The 23868-nt window shown below is 49.1% G+C and overlaps 1 protein-coding gene across 1 annotated transcript in view; it reads right to left on the bottom strand.

The window, feature by feature from the left end:
• Positions 1-458: 458 nt before the first annotated feature.
• The window catches only part of SLC7A5 (solute carrier family 7 member 5), a 34630-nt gene continuing 11220 nt past the window's right edge, over positions 459-23868 (bottom strand). The window contains exons 2-10 of the mRNA XM_031615406.2: positions 22573-22698; positions 12118-12223; positions 11388-11432; positions 9982-10105; positions 8812-8915; positions 8167-8263; positions 7701-7850; positions 6731-6908; positions 459-5092 (exon numbers count right to left, since the gene is read on the bottom strand). Coding sequence (XP_031471266.2) covers positions 5037-5092; positions 6731-6908; positions 7701-7850; positions 8167-8263; positions 8812-8915; positions 9982-10105; positions 11388-11432; positions 12118-12223; positions 22573-22698 — 986 coding nt within the window. The 3' untranslated portion in view covers positions 459-5036. The remainder of the gene's footprint in view (positions 5093-6730; positions 6909-7700; positions 7851-8166; positions 8264-8811; positions 8916-9981; positions 10106-11387; positions 11433-12117; positions 12224-22572; positions 22699-23868) is intronic.

Here is a 23868-nt window from a genome sequence, read left to right on the forward strand (position 1 = left end):
GCAGCTGGGTTCGCTCTAAGGTGGCTGCAGGGCTCCATGCAGCACTGCCACCACTCTCTCCAAGCATTACTCTCTGCAGCAGATGCAATACTCACTCCTGAAGCAGGAACTGCCTCTTGGGAACTCACTGACCACCCCCACCCAGCTGGCTGCAGTGCATAAATCCCATATCGATGTGTGCAGCAGCACTGCAGCCTCACATGCTGCTGGCTTGGAGCTTCATTCTGTGCCCTGTTGGCGTCTGCAACAGCATCAGATGAGAAAGCTCAGCCCCATCTTCTCCCATAGGGGTGCCCATGGTGGCACTCCTCACACCTCCACCTTTCCACGTGCCTCCCATCACCCATTCCCCATCACCTTCATCTGCATCAGGCCCACCCAGACACAGGGATGTGCACGTGACAGCAGGAGGGGCAGAGGGGCCTCAGGACCAACAACAGAACCTTACGCAAAATGAAAAGAGTTGGAGGCAAAGACCAGCAATGGGAGAGTTGTAATTCAGCTTTCTTTGTTAAAAAACAACCGACAAAACAAAACAGAAAAAACAGACAACCCAAAACATAAAACAACCCGAACACGGAACAGGTTTGTTAACCACCGACATAAAAGAATCAAGAAATACTAGAAAAAATACATGGTGGGAGACATTTTGTTTTACAAGGCAGTTTGATGGCGTTCCCATTGGCAGAGCAGCTCGGCCAGCCACTGAACTGCTGTGCCAATGGGACACAGACACTGTAAATAGCATCGACTGTAGAAGTATTAAGACTTAAAAGATATTTACCCCTTAAAAATAAATAGAACGTCATCTACAGCAACATTTAAATTAGTAATTTTTTTTTTTTCTTTTCTTTTGCAAAGCAACCAAATGCAACAAAAAGGTAAAACGGGTGTAGATTTTCTGGAGGTCGAGATAATTCTTTCCTGCTTAAAAATAAAGGACAAAAATATGAACTTCAGAAGACAGGTTGCTCGGAAAAGTCAGCTCATTCTCCAGCAGTGACTCTCACCATTGTTCCATGGGTCAGCACAGGGTCCACGTCCCACCACAATCCCTCTCTGCAGGGCTCTGGGGGGGACATGGGCCCCGCTCTGTCCCCTGAACAAATGGGGACATCTCTTGGGGTGTGAAAGCCATCCCTGTGCAGGAGACCACACAGCACGTGGCAGCCAGAAGCCTGCACTGAGATGGGTGTCACCAATGGGAATAGTAGATATAAAGTCTCTTTTAGGCTACTTCAGAATTAATTCAGTATTTTAAAAAAATATCTTTTTTTTTTTTTTTTTCCTTTTCTCGTTGATGCTCAGCAGCTGGGGGAAGCATCGCCCCTTCTAACGCAAGGAGCTCAAAGCAAAGAAAATCCTCTGGACATCGATTCCTTAGGGATGACTTAACCCAAGGGACATCGCCAACCACCACGGCTGGGGGGAGGGCTGTGCCTCGCCAGGGGCTATGGCAGACCCTGAGCAGTGTGCAGCCCCCCACCCTGTCGCCAGTTCCAGTTTGGATTGTGTAAACTGGGAAGAAACTTCCCACTATGGGCAAAGCCAGCGTGAGGCTGCGGCCGCTCCTGAAGCAAGCAGCAAAGGACAGCCCTGTGGCAGCTCAGGGCTGAGGGCTCAACCATCACAGGACCACCTCCCATCCACACCATGGACAGACATGGGACTGTAACGCAGGGCTCTGGGGAGGTGCTGACTCTCAGCACAGCTCCCAGGCCACCCTTCTCCAGCTGCAGCGTGGCTCCAGCAGTTTCCTAAGGCAAAATCCCAGCAGGGTCTGGCTGTGCTGTGCCTTTCCTTTGGATGTCTTTGGGAACAAGGCTGTGCACAAGCTGCTGTCCCACCCAGACAGCCAGCGTGTTGTGTAAGGACAGCACCCAGCTGTTTGCTTCCTTTTGGATTGTTATTAAAGCTTGAGAGCACTGTGGCCATGGCTAAAGGCTCAGGCAGCAGCAAACAGAGGAAACCTTCCTGCAGGGCCAGCAGCACCGCACAGCTCTCCCCATGGTGCTCAGCACACAGAACAAAGCCACTCTGCACCAGCTTCCACCCAACAGGTCTTGAAAGTTTGTGCAAGCACTGGAGCCCCTTTGAACTCAGCTGTGTGCAGATGGAACTGCTGGAACACAATGGTTTGTTTACCAGAGCAGGTTCATGCTCAGGAAGAGGAACCTGAAGCAAAGCCATGGGCTGCAGCCTCCTGAATCCCACGGGATGCTGTTCCATAACACCCACAGTGCTGGGACTCCAAAGACTCACAACCAAGATTCATGAAGAGCAGCAAGGCTCAGGGCTGAGCTTTGTACAGCAGCCACTGCCTGGTAATGCTCACAGGGATACAACTACAGAGCCACGGCCACTTTCAGCTTTCACCCCTTGGAGAAATGGCTTTAGTCACATTTTCTTGTTGAAATGAAATTTGGTCTTATCTCCTTATTTATCACCTCCCAGCTCTCTAGTGTAAAAGCCTTCTCTACCAGCCATGCCACCAAGCTCCAGCAGCCTCTGTGAATCAGGGATAGAAGAAATCAGGCTTTGGGAGGGCTGAGATGTGAGCTGGTCCAATACAAAAGTTGTGTGAATTTGTGCTGGTGCCTGGTTGGGTTTCTCCCTATACCTCTACTGCTGTGGAAACAAGGTCAGCACACAACGTGCAACGTCAATGCCAGAGGCAGCAGGTTTAGTAGCACAACAGAAAGATCCTTAGCAGCAAGTAGAAAATAATCAACGTTCTTAAAAAGCAAGCGAGCGAGTTAAGGTTTTAATTAAGATCAGTTAATAAAAAAATAAATCTCAGTGTGACATCTCCTCTGTAAAACCAGTGTGAAAGGGTCACCAAGAGGATATTGTTTATTGATGGTCTTCATCACTGATGAAACTCATTAAGAGATATGCCCCAAACCAAGCAATCCCCACACGTCTGGGAGACTTGGACCCATTTCTGAGCTCTCTGTGGATTGGTCTTGTGATGCAAGTTAAATCTGACATAAATCAGTACTCGACTTAATTCTGCTGGTTTATATCATTAGCACTGAGAGTCCCTAAGTTCAATCCAGGCCCTGCAGGAAACCAGTCCTGAGACCACCTCAGCCAAAAACTGCCGAGACCAAAGGGGAGAGACAGATTTTTCTCCATGAAGCAGGCCCATAAGGAGCGAGCTCCCATCGCCACCCTGCAAAAACATCTCAGCTGGAAGAGGACTCCTCGTAAAGAGGGGAAACTGAGTTCAGGATTTATATAGCTCACAACCTTATCTATGCAAATGTCTCTCCGTGGGCACTGGCTCTGAGATGCTCTGATTCATTGCACGTAGGTCCCTGAACAGCCATGCACTGGCCAGAACTTTGGGTACTTCTGCACTGCAGACATACCCCAACCAGCTGCAATTCTCCAAAGGTTAACTCAGCTCAAGCAGAGCTCTGTGTTGACACACGTGAAGCATAGCAGAGCTGGGCTGGGTATCTCTGCACTGTATTGCCATGAAATAAGCAGTGTGACCACACAGGTTTCAGCGCGATGATTGTCTCACCTACTTCTGCCTTAAAGCAAAGATGCATGCCTGGCAAAGCAAGGAGCTGCACGTAGACACGTGGGGCATAGCTGTGGTCACTGCCACACACGCTGGGACAGAAGCTGCCCACGTGCTACAACATAAATGCTTTTTTTTGCTGAAGAGCTTCTTAAAAGGACAAAGCACGAGCTAGTAGTACCATTGGTGTCCTTAATGCCTCTTCTCCAAAATGACTCTATGCTAAGAGGAGAATCCAGTAGATAGTGATTGCTCTTGGAGGATGCCAGCTTCCAAACAGCTTAATTTACAAAAGTATGGTAGAGAAAAAAAAGAATCAACAACCATTTTCTGAAGCACAAGCACAAAGAAGATTGTAACAGAGACAAGTGCAGCTTACTGGTGGGGAAAAGATGCATTTGATTTCCAATTGACTATCACCTGGAGTGCAGAGGCAATATGAGCCTCTTGTTCAAGAAGCCTCTAGTCCTGGCTTCCTTGAGCAAAACAGCAGACCAGGATTAAAGCAGGCCCAGCCATTTGGGCTGTGTGCCCTCTTCTACTCCCCAGACCCAGTTGGTCCTACCTTCCATGCAGAACCCAGGGAACAAACCAGGAGAATCCCACCCATATATCATCTTTGTCGTTGGCTTAGGGGCATATTGATCACCCTGAGGGCGAGGACAGGGCAAAGCAGGGCTCACCCCACGTTGGATGACATCTACATGAAAACAAGGGTGAGCAAGCTAAGGAACCGACCTCCTGCAGTTCCCTGGGAGCAACAGGGCCGGCTCCATCCCAGTGCTATCACACAGGGCTCAGGGTGGGCATTTTTGAGAAGGGCATCCCAGCGAACTGGCTCAACAGCAGGAGATGGTTTGGAGCTGAGAGCTACAGCCACACAACAGCTGGGGACCTGACAGCCAAGTCAGACGAGGCCTCCTCATTCTCATTTCTCTGACACTAGTTCTGCTCTGCCTTGTCTCGCCTCTATCCATCACCACCAGTGGCACTCCCTGGACAGAACACAAAGCACCAGTAGCACAGATTTAGGCGTGAGCTTGCACGTGCGTGAGAGCCAGCACCAGCCCAAACCTTCAGACAACCCTTCCTTCTCATCCACCCCCTGACCAGGCAGGGCAGGTTGATTAGGCTCATCACTCATCTTAGTAAGCCCACACAGAACTGAGGTACGGCCCTCAGCATCACACACACACACACACACACACACACACACACACACACACACACACACACACACACAGGCTGACTGGATGCACAAGAAGTCGCCAGCAGGAATTCCTCTTCCTGGCCCACGTTCGTACCGAGAACTTCTCAGGCGGCAGCAGGAGGGCTGGAGGAGGCAAGGCAGAGCAGGCGGCACCGTGTCAGACATGAAGAAGTTCTGACAGGGTGCTCCAGTGCTTAGGTTTTATTGATGAAGGGTCAGAAGTGTTTTTCTCCTTGTGTCGTCTTAAAACAGTATTGTGCGTTTCCTCGAGCTGAACGTCTCTGCTTTTCCCGCTTACGATTCTTGCGGAACCACCTCCATCAGCTTCTGGCACATGGCTGTTGCGTGGACTATGGGAGAAAAAGCAAAGTATGGGTCAAAGAGATTGCATACAGAGAGCCCAGCATGTTTATCTTGCTCTCAGTTCGCGATTCTTTGCCTCAGACGAAGCAGAGCACGCTCCTAGCCAACCCACTGCAGTTCTGAGCAGGATTAGTCCAAGCACGGCATAAAGCCTGAGAGCAAACAAACCACAGGCTGCTCTCCATTCCTGCCTAGAACTCGAGCACATAAGAGCTGGAGCTTTGCTCCTGCAGATGGATGCTGCACTGCCCTGGAACCACTCGGCACCAGTTTCTACTTGCATGATGACACAGTAACTGCATTTGAATGCCAGAGCTGTAAGCAGTCCAAACAGAGTCAGGCACAATAGCAGGAAGGGGCACAGGCCAAAGCGTTTCCTTCCAATTTGGAAAACCTTAGCAATACATGCATGCAACCTTCTTTAGACCTCTTTATTTTCCCAGCATTCATTATGGTGGCTGCTATCCAAGCACACCTTTCTGCTGCTTCCCTGTCTGGATGCCACAAAGCAGTCTTGCCAAGGAAAACTAGCAGCAGTTCTACATGCACGCAAAGCGGAGTCAAACTCAGATTAGTTGGAGGTGATCAAATTATTCACAATGCATATTCACATACACATTTAAAGTTCACATTTGTAATGGTTTGCAGGATTATCACTATGTGTTCCTAGAGATTTTCTGTCTTATCCTTAAAAGCTGTTGGTGAGGAGGAATTAATTAATACAGTAATTTACCACCTGGGCACAGCAATAATGGCTGTTCCAGGAATTGTGCCTAATACTCAGAATAATAAAAAAGTGAGGAAAAAAAGTTAGAAATAAAGAATTACGAGTGCTGAGCACTGCTGAACATCTTTTTCTTCTTCATAAAAAGCACCCAGCTGAGGCTGGGCATTTCTACACGTCTGCTTTTCTGGGTCAGCCTGCTGCATGAGGGCTGGGAGACAGATGGGAGACCTCAGTGCTTGAGCAACACAGACAGACTTTCTTGATGCAGTTGTTCAGACAGCAGTTGCATGTGCCAAGCACAGCCTTTCCAGCCCTTCAAAATTCACCCTGTTGGAAAACCTTACCCAAAGATGCCTTAAAAATAAGCCTCATAAGAGAAAACGTCCAGGGGACAAAGGGTTTTCTCCTCCCCTGGCTCTGCTGTCACATTTGGATGTCAAAGGGAGCTTTGACTGGAATAGATGTTAGCGCTGGCCGAGCGATGAAGTGGGACTAATTCTGATCTGACAGCAGTCAAATTTAGGCCAACTGTGCTCAGACTGCTGAGCTGTTATTACTTTTCCCTCCCAGCACCACTCCAGAGCTATTCTCTGCTGGCAAAGGCTCGACCCTGTGCTTTTACGAGGGGCAGAATGCAGCAACGTGCTCACTGAGTTACCCTCCACCGCAGATATTTGGCCCAAATTTTGCAATTATCACAAGCCAAGGTGCACTGTAGGTGCTTGATAGATAAGGTAATCGTCAAGCTAAAACTTGTTGGCGCTGAAAGCATCGATCAGAGCCAAGGCAATGGGAATCCTCACTGCACAACAAGAGCCAGTGCTGCTAGCTGCAGCATGCTCACCGGAGGCACTGCTATTCCAAAGCTGCACCCCTGCTCTGCCCTGGCAATACTTACAGATGCCCTGGAGGATCCACTTGGGCTTGTTTTGCCACCAGACCCCAAACAAATAAAAAGGAATCCCGCTGAAGATGATGGCAAAGCCGATCCCGCATTCCTTTGGTGTCATCCAGAAGGAAACAGCAATGAGAAACAAGCAAGCCAAGATGAAGAAAATGGGCAGGCAGATGTTCACCTAAACACAGACCAAAGAACAGGTAAGAACTTATACCAGGGGAAGAGGGAAAACAATTCTTGAACGATTCCTTATTAAAAACATCTGAACTGGCAGCACCAAATGCAGCAGCAGACACAGCACAAACTATAGAAAGAGTTACTCTGGGAAGGCATCAATACAGGTCTGAGAGTTTGTTTCTCTCTGGCCCCCTGTTGCCTGGCAGAGACCTGCGTGTGCTCTGGGGGATGAGTGAGAAACATTCCCATAAGGAAGGCAGACATGCTTGTGGCTGACATGGTCTTGGCCTCCTCCCAGCTGGGATGCTGCGCTGCCAAGCTGGCCAAGGACAAATAGAACAGAGTTCTCATTTCTGCAGGCATGGGTTTGTCGACTTTATTAAATCATTTTAAGTGAATTCCACGATGGTACAGGGCGTTTCACTGAGAGCCACAGCCTGGGGAGGATGTTGGTCACTGGAGAGCTCTGTGCTGGCCACCCCACATCTCTGCCACCCAGAGCATCCTTCATCCCCAGGCTCTCATGGCCACAACAGCTCCTCACCTCCTGAATAGCGAGTGCACCCATTCTCTGTTGGCAAATTGTGATGTATCTGTGTTAACTACATAGCTCGTGCTTCCACAGCTTTTCTCCTGGTGGCAATGTGTTTCCAATTCCACTCCCTTTTCCATACAGGAAAAGCAGCTGAAGCCTCTGACTGGTTTGAAGGAGCTATTTCCCATGTTTTCTCTGAGCACAAATGAAATAGCCCAGCACTGAGAAGACCTGAAACAGTTCCTGCACTGCTCATACCTTGATGGGCCTTTCCAGCTCAGGTTTCTTGTAACGCAGCCACATCATGCCTATGATGGCCAGGGCCACACACAGCCAGTTGAAGAAGCTGAAGAAGTTGATGACTGAGAAAATGTCATTGGAGAAGGCGTAGAGCAGGGTCATGACACACTGCATCCAGAAAAAAATAAAGCCATTAGCAAAGGGAAAGGTAGGCAAAACCTCATGTATTAAAGCAACGAATGTGAGAGTTGTCTGCCAAGAATCAGGTTGGTTTTTTTTTTTTTACTTATTTAAGCTATTTTCAAATGGTGCTTGGAATGATTACTAAACAGAAGTGGAATATAAGATATGATGAGAAGAAGGACCTATTCCCTCTCACAGCAGCAAGCAGAAATGGCTGCACTTGGAGTCCTCCTCCAAATGATTCATTGGCATCCCATCCCCAACCCTTTTCTCAATACCAATCACACACCCCAGGGCTTACCGTAAAGACGAGGGATGGAACAGGAGTGAGAAGCCTCGGGTGAATCATGGAGAGAATTGAAGGTAGGTGTCCTTCTCGGGAGCCAACGAAGAACAGCCTGAGGGACACAGAGCAGTTATCAGCACCACAACCTTCAGCTTGGGCTGGGGGCTGTCTTGTGGGTAGGAATAGCCCAAAAAGATGCATTTCTGTCCTCCTTTCCAGAGCAAACAGTTAAGTGACTTTCCTAAGATAACCTGGGGGAGATGCATCAGACCTAAGCCTCCTCAGCCCATGTCCTGCCCCAGCCTTTCTCCTCGCTCTGGAGGAGTTCTCAGCCTTGAAGTTTCGTAAGTTTCTGGTTTTCATTACACCCACTTTCTCAGGCAATGCCAATGAGCTCCAAGCCTCTGTTTGTTTATGTTTTAATTAACTTCAACATGGCTTCGCTTGAGGAACAGAAGACTCGGATGACTGCAGGCTCTCTTTTTAAATCAGATATGGTTTTAAGGCCTTATTTTTGTTTCTGTCATTCCCCACGTGGCCTCCAGACCCTTCAGACTTTGTGTCCACCCACAGCTGCTCTGGGGAGGACAACTGTTCCAAACCCAGAGGCATCGAGCACTGCTTGTAAACAAAGCCCACAAAACTCAGCAAGAAACGTACCGGGAAGAGGTGAAGAGGGATCCATTAACGGATCCAAAGCAAGATAAGCCCACAAAGACAGGTATGATCCAGGACATGACACCAAGGTGATGATTCCCAAAGTCCTAAATGGGGTCAAGAAGAACAGTACATCACACCCAAACGCCCAAAAGAACTCATGGTTGCCTACAAAGCTTTAACATTTGCAGAAATCTGAACAGTTAACTCTTTCCCTGAGAACTGAGAGGCCAGATTTATTGGAACAGTTACCCAAAAGCTCGCAGCCAAATGGAAGTAGATTCAGCCATTCGGATATTGCTAATTGCAGGCATGGAGCTGAGTGAGGACACTGAAACACAGCAATTACAAACACAGTGACATGAGTCGTAGCTTTGAATTACAAACTCGCTCACACTGCAGTCCTACACCATCAAGTCACGTTGATTTTGACAAAGGAACACAATTAGAGTAACGCAATGCAGGCTGCTATTTCATAGAATCACAGGATCATAAAATGGCCTGGGTTGAAAAGGACCATAATGATCATCTAGTTTCAGCCCTCCTGCCACACGGTGTGCTTGCAGGCTGGAGCTCTGTGCTGACCCAAAGGATGGAGCTGTCACCTGATGGCCCACACAGACCATCCTGGGTCAGGAGATTCCCCCTAAAGCACCAAACAATCCTGGTCACACTCTGTTTTGCAAGGTCACGCCACGCCACCAATTTCTGAAGCAATCAGATTTCTGACCTTTTAATTTAATTTCTGACATTTTAATTAATGGGGGTATTCTTTTTTGCTTTCTTAATTGTAACAAGGAAGATACAGAGAGAGAGAACAGTTCAGTCCACTATTGTCTGAATGACCTTTTCCCATAAATATCACGTTCCGGTAACTGATGATAAGTCATGGGGCCAGCAGCAGCAACCTGGGCTATTTCTGAACGAAGAGCAGTGTTAACTGACTCCCCTTCCCCCATGTGTGATTAATCCCCCTGGTATCATGCTATTCTTCCCTGCTCCGTCACAGTTGCTCTTTATTTCCCGTCAAACAACAGCTTTTTTTTGTTGTTGTTGTTGTTTTTATAAGCAGCCACGATCAACGAGGGACAAAGCAGGAGATGTATGCAGAGATTGTAAGTTCAATTTAACCAGCCCTGGAAGCAGGATGAGTCACATCAGAAATGCACCTACCACAGCCACAGCTTCGGACGTCAGCATCTGCTCCGTGGACAGGGTTGTGAAGTAAGCCAAGTTTGTCAGCACATAAACCAAAGTGACTACAGGTAGTGAGATGATGATAGCCAGAGGCAGGTTTCTAGGAAGAAAAACATCAATTGTAACGCAGCTCGAGCTCAGGAGGCAGCTGCTGACAGGGAGTGCTGAAGGCTCACGCTGCAGCCCTCCTGCACTCACTTAGAGCTGGCAGGAGCCATTCTGCTCCTCCGTGGCTCTCCAGCATACACACCATCTCAGTCACACCGCTTTCCTCCAAAAACAGGAACAGCCTGGGGCTGACAGAGTGAAGGATGATGGCAGAAGGGGTTTTTCTTACGGAGGGAGGCTCTGGCTGTCTGGGCAAGCAGTAATCCACGGTCACCATCAAGGCAATCAAGTAAAACTAAAACCTCACAGCTCTTGGTAGCATTAGCACAGTCATCCTCTTTGGACAAAGGACGTGCATTTGTGCTGGTGGCTTCTTTGTGGGGGATGGAAAGAGCAGGGGTTGAGTTGGCTGTTTTTAAGCTCTAATTCTATGCAGCTGCTTGAGTTCAGACAAAATGAGTTCAGCCATGGGTTGAGTGGAGCTGCAAAGGTGAGGCTGCGTTGGTAAAAACGTGCTTTTCCCAGCAGCCTAACCTCATCTGCGAGCAGAAACTGAAAGAGGAAACCCTGCTCGATTCCCCATATAATTGGTCCAGAGTCACAGGTGGCAAGACTCAAACGCCATGGCTGCATCCAGAAGACAAGAAAATAACTGCAGACTGCGAAAACTTCCTTTAACTGTGTTTGTCAAGAAAACAGCACACCAATCTTAGCTCCCAGCAGGCACTAATCTCCACTGGGGCCAGCCAGGAGCGGGCTCTGATCCCAAAGCCTATGCTGATGGGAGGGCTGCACCTTCCCTACAGGCAGAATGGATCTATCAGTGATGCTCTGCCTTGGTGCAGCCCATCCTCACCTCTCCAGCTCCCTTGGCACTGCCCTGAATGGCACGAGCAGTGCAGAAAGCAGCCTGTTGCTCGACAGAACAGGAAGAGCACATGACAAATGCATGCCTGCACATTGTTGTGGGAGTTTACACAATAAAGCAATAAAGCTGTAAGTGCCTCTTCCTTGCCTATAATTCAGAGAGGTGCCATGCCAAGGAAATAGGACTCTCCAACAACGCAGATAATATCAGCAGCACAGGAATCCAATGTAAGCAACAGCCCTTCTCAGGCAGAGATTATTATTCCCCTTCCCTTAATCCAAGGCACAACAACGCCATTAACCTGTTTCCCTAGAAAGAGACTTAGGCTTCTGGGCTGAGGAACAACCCATAACAACACACACAGGGACAGCCACAAAGAAGTTTCCCTCCCAGGGAAGTCACCCACCTGTAGGGATTTATCATCTCTTCTGTAACAAAATTCAAGTAATTCCTGTAACGTGAAAAGAACAGCGATGAACTCAGGTTAGTAAATAAAGCCCTTCACCCCTACCTGTCTACAGGGGAGTTTTAGGTGGGATAGAAACCAGATCTTGCTGTAAAACTGACAGTGGGTGATGCCTAGTTGCAAACCTGCAGAAGTGCCAGCCCTGGCTGCTGTAATTTGCACACCACGCTGCCAGCTGCCCTGCAAGAGGAAAGGAGAGCTGGCTGCAGGCTCAGGGCTGGTGCAGGGTCAGCCTCTGGGCAGTGTGATGGCTTTCACTGCAATTTGAGCAGCTCCTTGGGCTGCTCAGCGCTCAAAGGGGCTGATAGCGATGTCCTCCAGGAGTTTGGTGCTGCCAAAGCAGTCTTCCTGCTTTGCCATACCTAAACTCATCTATAAGCATGCAGTCAGTCTCTGCTAGAGGATTCCACCCTCCTGCTTTCCTCTCAGGAGATAACTCAAGCAATTCATCATCTGCTGCCTTTCTGCTTCAGTAAGGTGGCTGGAAATTGCACGTGAGAAATGACTACTAACATTACTAGGGGAACCCAGAGCATCCATCTGCCTCACTGCCCTGGTAACAACAAAGAGTGGGAAGATCCTGGATGATGCTCTTGCAAACACAGCCTAGGGACAAACAGAACAAACTGGAGTGTTTAACACTAAGAAAAGGAAGAGGGCTGCATCTTACCATCCTCCATAGGCAAAAAGACCACTGTACAAAGCCAGCACGATGTTCCCCACGCCCACTTTTGTGTTTTCAAAGGAGTGCTCAGGGGTCAGGCTCGTCACATCACCTACAGAGGCAAACAAGAGGAAAGGATTGATGCCAGACACCCGATGATCACACTGATGCACTCTGGTGCTGCGTTGGAGAGCACCTGCACCCACTCAGATTGCGCTGACTCCTCCAGTTTTACACTGCTTGATTCAGTTGGGAGTAATGCACCAAATAATCGGGCCCAGATCTGCCCTGCTGAGCAGCAGGCCATTAGCAAGCAGTCAGACTTTCTCACACAACAACGTGCTATCACCAAGGTAATCTCCCAGCTATCTCCTCATGAAGAAAACACTCTGGGGGCCTTCCTGCTGGAAGATGCTAAGCAAACAGATATGGTTGCATTGTTCTCTCAACTGAAAGCTGCTTTCGTTCGATAAAAACCCCAGGATTTCCTCCAGTTCCACCTGATAAAGCAGAGGGTTGTGGCAATGGCTTTGATTGTGGGAAGTTAGCTTTTTTAGGGCTTGAATATCAGAAGTTAGCTCCTTCAGGGCTCGAGGATCCAAAGTTCCTGTTATGGAGCTGGCTTTTGAAACAAGAAGCCATTAATAGAGGACTTGATTGTATACTTGGTCACAACTCCCCCAGTGCAGCCAAGGGTTTATTTATTTTGCTTCACAACGCTCTGCAGCTGTTTTGTTCCCTGCCTTTTGATGTGGAGGCTCCGTGCCTGCCCCGTTGGTGAAGTCACGCTCCCTTTGGTGCCCTCAGTGAGGAAGGAAGGGGAGCAAGCAGGGCTCAGCACCACACCTGCATCCAGTCTGCAGCCACGGAGCCCTGGCTGCAGGCAGGGAGCCCCATCAGCCCATGTGATTCCTCTTAGGGCACAGATCTTTGCTAATCGCCCAAGCCACTGCATCACATGGCAGTCAGCAGCGCCTGCAGCTTAACCCTTCTGCTCTTAGCACAGGGTGCCCAGCCCTGCAGGTGGGGAAAAAACAGGGTATGAACGATACGAGGTGTTTTTAACTCTGGCAGTACTTTCTTCCCCCCTCACACTGGGAAGTTTCACCCTCCTGTGCCACCAACAGCTCCGTTTGTGAAGGTAGACAACAAGGATGCCTTCAGCACCTTTAAACATACAGCACTACGTTCCCAGCAGTGAGAAAGGGCCAGGCTCTGGTCTGCTGGGGGTGCTTCCCTTTGTGGGGTTTTGCTAGACACTGCTCCAAACCCATGCCAGTGACGTGAAGCTGTGACACAGAGCTGTCCTACATGTGACAGCATTGCATCTCTTGCTCCATCCTTTTCATCCCAGGCACTGCCCCTCTTCACCCCATTTCTCCCTCCTGCTGAGTCCCACCCAGAGCTCAGCGCCCTCCTTTGCTACACATCTGCAGCTGGGAGCAGCATTACGAAAACAAGTACAAAAGCAGGGGAGGGGGCAGAGGAAAAGAGGGAAGCAGAGATCAGGCAGCACTGTGACCTGTCTAACATCAGCCAACAAGCTGACGGAGGCCACAAAGCAGGGCCCAGCTGCCTGTTCCTGAATGAAACAAGGAACTGAAACAGGAGAGCTGTGTGGAAATGCAGACTGATGCAACGCTGCAAAGTTTAACCTTAATTCCTGGTTTATGAGTTCAGTCACATCATCTTAATGTAGCATTAATGCCCTGGCCTGGCTCTGAACAACGGAGCTGAGGTGGGTGTGCATGGTATTGCATTCTGCTCCATCCATCCCACAGCCTCAGCTCTCCTTAGTTTATTTTCAGCACCTCCTGAATAATTACCAGTCTAGTTCTTTCCAGGTCTTTTGTTATGGGAATAAGCTACACTTTTCGTTAACAGGGATTTTAATTAGTTGCTGGAATCACATGCTGATGGCATAGGAGAGCTCCGTGGGCATTTCAAACAGCCTTTGGGATGTCTGCTCTCAAAGACCTGCTGACCCTCTGTTCTCACAGTCACTCTTCTGTCACACCTGCAGGTTTCACTCTGTGTCTCCCCAGGCTGTGTGCAGTGCCATCAGGGAAGGGCTGAGCTGGCACAGTTGACCAGAAGGGGAGAACAGCACAGCTGAATGCAGCATCACAAGGCAGCAGCCACTCGGGAATGGCAGGTTTCTTACTCTGAAGATGACATCTCAGCTCAGAGCTGTCCTTTCAAAGCTCCATCCTGCCCTGCCAGAGATGGAAACTGACTTGTGCCCCATGGCAGTGTGGTCACAGACGTAGCCAGCACCACATCTTGGGGGAAAACAAACCAACAAACCAACCAACCAACCACAGACTGCCAGAAAGCGATGCCAGCTGTCTTTCTAGGTGGGCTAAGCTTTAAAAGACAGCAGGTGAGCTCCGACTGCACCCACCTGGAGCTGACTTTGCTAACAGCCACCCCATCACCAATTAGTCCGAGGTTCAAGCAGCTGTTAGACTAACTCTTGGAAGAAACATCTACATTTTGCTGCAGAAGACCTGGAGGCTGAAAAAGGTCCCAGGCAGAGCCTCCATGTTCTTAGGTTCACCCACAGGCGACTGCTCTCGGGCCATGGCTGGAGACTGGGGATACTGGGCTGGGTGGTGCAGCTCAGTCCTTCTCACCTCCTTCCTCTAACACAGATGCTTTCCCACCCTGTTGCTCAAAACAGAGGGATGAACTTCTGCTCCAGACAGACACTCCATCTTGCCCTTTCCAGCCCAAACGTGCACAACTCAAGCCTCTAGGCAGACGTGGGATCAAATCAACGGGTACAAATTTGCAGCTGAGGTTGCCAAGCATGGCAACGGCTGCGCAAGGGCTTTGTGAGCAAACCCATCCCAGGCTGCAGGCAGGGGCGTGCTCTGCTCATCCCCTCAGCTCCTGCATCCATTCCATCCCACTGCCAGCTGCTGGGAGCAGGCAGTGCCCTGCCCGTGCCTGGCATCCTGGTGCTCTGAAACCTGGTTTGAACTGGCTGCTGAACCGCACTCTGCTCTACAATTAACCAAATTAAGGTAACAAGCTGTGACAGAAACCCCATTTGCTGATCTTGCCAGCTGCCAAGACTCTGATAATTGCACCAGTGAGCAATGGGTCACCTGGGGCCTTTCAGCAGGAGGGCCCTATTTTGGTCCATGCGCTGCATGTTCAGACCCTTCCTCTGAGAACGTTCATTGCACCCCAGTCGTGTCTGCTCCAGTTTAATAGTGCAGTAATCTCCTATTGCAGAAGGCAGTTAACCATAATTATTTTTAACTTGCCTAAACAGCGAGGAGAGGGAATACAGACATCTAGAGAACTCAGCAAGGAAGGGGGGGGAGGGTATCACCCTGTCTCCCTTGTGGGGAGAGCCGAGCCAAAGAGGCACGTGCTGCATATACAAAAAAAATGTATTCACTTGAGACATTTCCTGAGCAAAGTGAGTGAGAGTGCAGCTGACAGGCCAAAAAACAAGGCAGCAAGGAGAACACTAAGGCCAGGAGCATCCCCACAGCTGCACCCAGCACGTGCCCACTCGTGCTTCTCTTATGGCAGTCACCGACCTTCACGCTGCTCCTCTCCCTGTGCAGCTATTAAACTTGGATCCCACGGTGGCCCAGCTCACGGGTGTCTGCTTACAGTCTGAAGGACACCATTGCAAATCTAGCACTAGCAGAGCGTCCAAGGAGAAGCCAAAGCTCATGGGTTACACTCCTGATTCTCACTGCTGGCTGTGGATGAGTTACGACGCTGCTTATTTCAATTGCTCCCTTCTGTCTTATAGAAAACGCCTCTCCCAGAGCAGGGAAGCTTTGTAAATGCTGTTCACAAAGAGCTGTTATTTCTCCTTTGGGTCTGCGCTGCCAGATCTGCACCCACACAGCACACTATGAGGTCTATGGAGGCATTCAAGGCATCCAGAACCTGCAAAGGAGTTTTAGCTGTTTGCTGGAGCTGCGTTCACAAGCTAACCCACCACACGTGTTCCTAAACTCTGCTATTGCACCCTGATCTGCATGGGAACTTGCCTAGGTGCGTTTGCATCAGACAAAATCTTCCTGAGCAGACTCTGGAAGCCCCAGAACTCACACTGCACAGCTCCTTTCTGATGCTCCATTTGAGCACTGGGCCAGATGAGACTCTGTTACCTTTTCCACCTCCTCTCCATCCTGCTGATATCATCAAAAACGTCCCCACTCTCCTGCCCCTGTGCAAACACCTCCTGATTTTCCCAACCTCTGCGTCTGCCAGCTTAACATCTGCTGATGAAAAATAAATAAGCAGACTCAAAAGCAGCATCAGGGGCAGCCAGGTGTGGGCACGGAGCACGCTGTGCCTTGTCTGGGAGCCAGGAAGCAGAGGCAGTGCAGAGAGCCTGGACAAATGGGGTCACTTTGATCCTCAGTACAATAGGAAAGGTGTTTCCTAAGTGCCCCTTGTCCACCACTATCAGAGCAGATGAACAGCAAGGTGCAAACCCCAAACAAACCACCCAGGGGGTTTCCGGTCACTTCCCATAAGCTTGGCTTTATTTTGTTTATCTGCACAAAGGGTTCAGTCCTACATCCATAGAAATTTTGATTGGGAATGAAACAGAAAAATGTGCCACCTGACCAGAGGGAGGGCAAACTACAGCCAACCAACTTCATAAGCAAGACAGCCAAGAGCACTGAGGGTGGACACATTACCTGCCTCTCAGACCCCCAGCATCAGACACCCAGATCATTAATTACAGAGTCATTAACTGTGGGAAAGGATCAACGTAAAACACAACGCACATACAGAGCTGCTGAATGCATCAATACACATCAGGCATGAATGACTGCTTCTGGTGCAACCAAAGAGACCCAGACAGAGATGCAGAGAAGCAAACAGCAAATGCCAAAGCATTAGCTGCTCTCTAGTTAAATACATCTGCATTGCTGGGATAGCTGCACTCAGACAACTGAGAAGCCAACAGAGCCTCTCCTGTCAGCTGCCTCACCACCCACCCAGCTCCCACCAGCTTGGAACAAGGCCAGAGGAGGACCACTAAGATGATCAGAGGGCTGGAGCAGCTCTGCTATGAGGAAAGGTTGAGGGAACTGGGCTTGTTTAGCTTGGAGAATAGAAGGCTGCAGGGAGACCTCATTGTGGCCTTCCAGTACTTGAAGGGAGCGGATAAACAGGAGGGGGGACAGCTGTTCACGAGGGTGGATGGTGATAGGAAAAAGGAGGTTTAGGTTGGATATGAGGAGGAAGTTTTTCAGCCAGAGGGTGGTGAGGCACTGGAACAGGTTGCCCAAGGAGGCTGTGGATGCCCCATCCCTGCAGGCATTCAAGGCCAGGCTGGATGTGGCTCTGGGCAGCCTGGGCTGCTGGTTGGTGGCCCTGCACATAACAGGGGATTGAAATCATTGATCACTGTGGTCCTTTTCAACCCAGGCCATTCTGTGATTCCACAACCAAAGCAGAACAGCCAGGCTGCATCGCACCGACCTGCCGTGCCCACCCAGCCTCAGCATTCACCGTTTGGCTGAGGATGAAATCAAAGATTAGAGAGCGAGAGGCCCGTAAAACATAATTGTGTTGTAACAACCCTCCAGCTAACGTTAAGATGCCTGATTAATCCCCGCCATGTGCTTGATGTGATTTAGAGGTGCAGAATGCTGGCAGCCTTCCCAGCCCATTCTCTCGTGCTCTCCTTCAGTGCAGCCTTCCACTCCCCGTGCCCTCCGTTAACAAGAGGCTGAGAAAGGGAAGCACAACGGCTTTCCTTCAAAGCTTGCTCTTAGTAAAACATTTTTCTGAATAATGAAACGTGAATTTCTGACTGCCAACGTAACAAGAAACAGCACGGGCAGCTGCAGGGCATGCTTCTTGCAATCTTTTGTATAAAAGCCTCAGCCCCAACTTGCATAGATACAATTAAAAGCTGGAGGAATGTTTACTATCCATAGGCTTTGTCTCATCACCAAAGTGGATCTACAGCACGAATTAGTCACCGTGTAACTGAGTGAACACCCATCTGCCTTGGCTTTGTCCTCCAAGCTCATCTCAAACACCCACAGCTCCACCACCAGAAGGTTCCCATGTCCCAGGTTGGGTCCTAGAGCACAGGCACCCTGCCTGCATCACTGCATCCAAACTCAGCTATCAGTAAGGCAGGATGCAAGGGATGGGGCAGAAAATGAAAAAGCATCTCTTTGTAAAGCCCCTCCTCAGATTGGACGAAAGGAATCATAGAACAGCTTGGGTTGGGACAGATCTTAAGGATCATGAAGCTCCAACCTCCCTGCTGCACTCAGGGCCGCCAACCTTCATATCTAAGACTAGACCAGGCTGCCCAGGGTAAGCTTTCCCTCCCTCAGGTCTTCAGAAGTTTAGAGAAAGAACTAGCAAAATAACCTGGCCGGGTCTTAATTTCTGCACTTTCAGAAGCCCTCTCGTGTCGAGTTTAAGATTTGCCACCTTTAAATCCCTATCTGCAAAGGGCAGTACTGATGCGGGCTGACACAAACAAGATTCCCAGCCTAGTCAAAATTCTGCATGGGAAATGTCTGGAGCTGGACATGCCCACTTTGTCCTTAGCTCACCCTGCGCTGGTTGGCGCAGCTCTGCTTCCAACAAGCACAGCAAAGGGAACCAGGCAGCATAATGCTGACTGCTGCCATCACAGCAGGCACTTGAGACAGCGCAGACAAGAGATCTAAGATCAGAATCAGGCACTGAGATGGAAAAGGGACAAATCCTCAAACATGGGGAAGAGAAAAGGTTGAATATCCTTTCAGAAATGTGAGTCGAGACTTCTGACACTGAGAAGTCTGCTGGATTTCCTCACACGTAAGGAGCAGCAGTGCCAATCTCTAAGGATGCACACCTTGATTGCTTTGCTCCTTCCAGCTGAGTCCTACAAACAACCACCCAACAAACAGCATGGTCAGAAAGCAATGGAGATGGCTGGACAGAAAACAGCCTGAGAGCTGATAAAAAAAGAACAACCACCTAGAACAGCTGGGTTCTGAGTAAGAGGAAGGGCAAAAAATGCTGATCCTGCATATGCAAGAAGTTGTTTACACTGCTTAAGAGGGACAGGCTGCAGGGTGGTACAGCTGGGAGAGCAAATATAAGATTTTACACACCAAGTCCGCGACACTGAACTTACAAAGCAGCACAACTTCAGTCATACAAAGGTTTTTTAAAAGTGTAACTTGTGTGTTAGTGCAATAAGTGCATCCCAAGGGGATGGATTATACTCAGCCAACTGTCCAGAAGTTGAAAGGCTGCGTTAAGTAGGAAACCAATTTCTCCCCTCCTTTTGAAGTTGGCATGAAAGAAGATATAAAACAGCTGTCTGCAGAAAGATCACAAGGAAAGCCTGTGCTCCGTGTGGTAATATTGCCACACACTTATTTGTCTTGAGACGCTGCTGCTTTTTGGGAAATAATGAACATGTTCAATGGAAGGATAAGAAGAAAAGCCCAAAAGCTGAAGGCGGAGGTCAGTGCAGAGGAGGACATTCTGTGAAGCCTCAGAAGTTTCCACATTTGAGCAAGAAAACATGGGATTGCTCCTCTTCTGTTTATGGATACTGTAAACACAAAACAGCAATGGGAAAGTAAGCAGTGAACTGGGGATCAGCAGTGCTCCAACACTACTGTGAGTATCATGGGAACACACAGCCTTTCCATGGCTGAAATCTCAGCACCAGACCCAAAAGCAGAGCGTGCACTTCACCCAACAGCAGCCACCAGCATGGGACCGAGCTGGCTGTGCTGGGAGCCCTCTGTGCAAGGAGCATTCAGGCTGGGATAAGAGAGCAATAAAGCAGGATGCTGGCTACAGGGCTTGGATCACCCACCTACCCAAGAGGTTAAATGGCCCCTTAGAGGAAAGTTATCCATTTCAAAGCATCAGCACTTTCAAAGACCAGCCCTCTAGTATTTCTGCTGGAGAAGATCCAGCAGCTCTGCATTGTAGTAGCAGCGTGCAGCACAACCTCACCAAGCAGACATGAGGGCTTCAAGGCAGGTCTGCCTTATTAAACCACTCCTGAGTGATGTCTATTAATCTATTCTTGCAAATCTCTGCTCAAACAGCTCCATAGCCACTCTGGACATCCTACTTGAGCTCTGCAGTACAGCTGAAAGTGTTTTCCTAAAGCCTGATCTAAAATTTCCCTTGTCTCACAGATGGCATTCATTTTTTCCTCATCGTAATGAAGACAGAAAGCAGTGCAGCGCTTCCTCATTTTCAATGTGCTGCAAGTGATGATAAGAAGAAGAAAAATCTGTCAACGTATCCTTGATACAGAAGCATTGAGTCATCTGGATGAATCCTATCACAGAATGGCCTAGGTTGGAGGGGACCCTAAAGATCATCTCATCCCATGGGTGCCAGCCTCTCAATGAGGCTGCCCAGGATCCCATCCCACCCAGCCCTGAATGCCTCCAAAGCTGGGGGCACCCACCACCTCTCTGGGCAACCTGTTCCAGTCTGAATAAAACATTTCTTCTTAAAACCTAACCTAAATCTCCCCTCTTTTAGTTTAAAGCCACCCCTCCTTGTCCCATCACTATCAGTGAGTGTATGAAGTCAGTCTGCCTCCTGCTTGCCAGCTCTCCAAGTACTGGAGGCTGAGGGAGGTGGGTTTGTTCAGCTTGAAGAAGAAAAGTCAGCCTTCCTTCATGCTCCAGCCCTGAAGATTATTGAAAAAAAGCTGAGAAAGCTGCAGAAACTAAAAGGATGGATATATTCTGAATGATTTACCAGAGAGCTTGCAACTTCCATTAGGAAGTTAATAAAATCCATGCTAGACTATGGGCAGAAACCCAGGCAGTATGCTGTAAAATAGGAGCTCAGACAAGCAGCAGTGTGTCCCTGCATACAAATACAGGCTCTCTAAGGAATGTCTCATTCCATCCCCAGACTGCCACTCTGATCCAGTCTCCTTTATCCCGAGTGTTGTGCACACATAGCAGAAAGAGGTCTTTGCCTTTAGATGTTATGGTCTAACTACCTGCTTCTCACTGTGTTTTCTCCCTGCCTTAAGCAGCTAGGTGATGTAGTGGGAAAATAAACATCACATGAAACGAGCTGTATGGCAACATGCATACAGCTCATAGTACCTTGAGACCTTACAAGAAAACCTTACAGCTGCAATAGGTTCCATACTACTTCCACCCCAAAGATGCATGCAGAGGGAAACAGCTTCATACATAACATAGCTTCAGCTGAGAGCAGCCTTCCTGAGACAGCACAGAAGGTGGAAGCCACGTGCTCAGCCCTGCCCCTGATCCTGTCTGGCTGTGCACTGTGCCAGGTCAGCTAAGGGCACGAGAAAGCAGCATTCAGGACAGCTCTGCAGGAGAGAGCTGCACAAAAGGCTCCATTCATAGGGCAGAGGCATCGCTGGCAGCCAGAAAACTGCATAACATAACACAAGGAGAGGAGAAGAACTGGAGATGACGAGTTGTCAGGAGGTAAAGAGCTAGTGGGACAGGTGGCTATGGGATGTTATACACAAAACCAAAGTCTCTTCTTGTTTACAGATAGGAGCCTGCAGAATCAACGTGTATTTACGTCCACAGAACCAGGGCAGGGAAGGGCTGAGCCTCAACAGAAGGAGCAAAGACACAGGGGGAGGGCAGGGGATTCTGAGCATGCAAATTAAGATTATTATCTGCAAAAAAACAAACAAAGTTGTAAAGGCTTTGACTTGTAAAACATGAAAGAACCAAAGGCTCACTTTCACTTCTAAGAGAGAAAAACATTCAGCCAAACAGGGGAGATATGAAGAGGAGGGAGGTGTGTTTTGTGATAAGCCTTCAACAGTGTTCCTGTTGAGTGCAGGCACCGAGCTGGAAGAAAAGAAAACCTCTGATAAAGCAAGAAATTCTGCAAAGACAGCACTGGCTCCCATGGCTGCAACAGGAATTAACATACCAACATGCATATCCTCCTCACAGAGAGAGAAGGGATTTCTATACGTCCGTTTTGACCAAGCAGGGCTGTGCAGGCCACTGAGAAAACTCCTTTTGCTTTTCACAGAATGGCCCAGGTTGGAAGGGACCTCAAGGATCATGAATCTCTAACCCCCCCCCCCCACCACAGGCAGCATCACCAACCTCCCCATTTAACACCAGCCCAGGCTGCCCAGGTCCCATCCAACCTGGCCTTGAACACCTCCAGGGATGAAAGGGGCATCCACAGCCTCAACAGGCAGTCTGTTGCTTTTATAAAACAAAACTAATTAAAAAAAAGCAGCCAGTGAAGCACATCTGTACTCATTAGCTGATCAAAGGGGTTTGAAACCAAACGTTTCTGCAGGTTTGAGGGGGTTTTGTACTTGCATGAGGCAAATAAGCAAGAAAAAAAAGAAAGCAAGCAAACTTTCGGCTTCCTTTCTTATCTTCACATTTCTATCTACTCGGTTTTTTGAAGCTCCAACTCCACACCACCTTCAAAAGGAAAAGGAGACGTACTCACCCTTTGCAATCTGAACGAAGCCAAGAATGATGATCAAAGCCAGCGCCAGCAGCTTGGCTGCAGCAAAGGCATCCTGAACACGGGTAGCAGCTTTCACACTGTAGCAGTTCACTGCTGTGAGGAGCACTGCAAGAAACGGACGGGACAGACACGTCAGTATTCAGCAAAGCACTGAGAACAAATCAGGACAAATCAGCATTTGCTTTCTGCTACAGCCCAAACAAACTCGAGGAGTCCCTTATAAATAGAGGCACTCTACCAAGCTCACAACTGCAGCCATGTGCGTTGGTTTTGTGGTTCTCAGGGCACTGCCATCTTCCTCAACTGTACGCCAAATTTTGGGTACCAAACATCACGTTTTGAGCCTGGGCCTGAAATAGCAACTTGTCAGACACAACACTGCTCTCCATACTCCTCCATTCTGTGCTGGGTTTCTGCAGCAGCATGAATGAAGCACATGCTTTTAGGGACGAGGAATTGTCCTTCTGCATTGGAAAGAACATTTCTGAGGGCATATAAATCAAAGAGGCGACTGTGGCCAATGGCATCAAAGCACTCCTCTGCAATCCCTGCCCAGACAATTGATGTCATAGTTGTGCAGAAACATCGTAGAGACGGCTGGACAGCTTCCAGAACTATGTATTGTTCCCAGTTTAACAATAGCACCTAAGAGGCCATCAGGGCCACTCTGTGCTGCATAAACACGAAAGAAAAGAAGGCAGACCTGACACGTTCAGCGAGCCATGAAACAAAGAAAGCCCACAGGTCAGCAAGGCAAATGGGAAGAGAACCCAGAGGCAAGGAAGCTCTCCTCCTGCCTCGACCCACATGCCCTACAGTGCCAGGAAGGTCGCAGCCACTGCCAGAGCATGTCACAGAGACAGGCAAATGTCACGCAGGGAATGCTGCTGCCCCGCATGCTGGATGTCACCCCTCACTCCCTGCACAGTGTCAGCACAGTGCCTGTGGCAGGCCTCCACAGACAGACAGCCAGCCAGCAGGACAGACGTCATCTCGCCTTCTTTAGCCACAGGCTTCTCCCCTCCCCGAGCCTTCCCCACTCAGATTGCAGCTTGTATTTTTACCCCCCCAGGAGCCAGGCAAGCTTTTCTAAAGCTGGTACAGGATGGAGAGAGTCCAGAAGTGCTGCCCCATTACGGGATGTGCTCAAATACAGTCTGGCCACTGCACTCCTTCATGTGCCTGTCACACATTGCTCTTTCACTCTGGCCTCTGCCCTTGTGGCAATGCTCTTCTCATCCCTCACAGCACGTTTTCACAGCACCTCGGAGCCAA

The sequence above is a fragment of the Phasianus colchicus genome, chromosome 13, assembly GCF_987193195.1.
Source record: "Phasianus colchicus chromosome 13, bPhaCol1.hap1.1, whole genome shotgun sequence".
In the NCBI taxonomy this organism is placed as follows: domain Eukaryota; kingdom Metazoa; phylum Chordata; class Aves; order Galliformes; family Phasianidae; genus Phasianus; species Phasianus colchicus.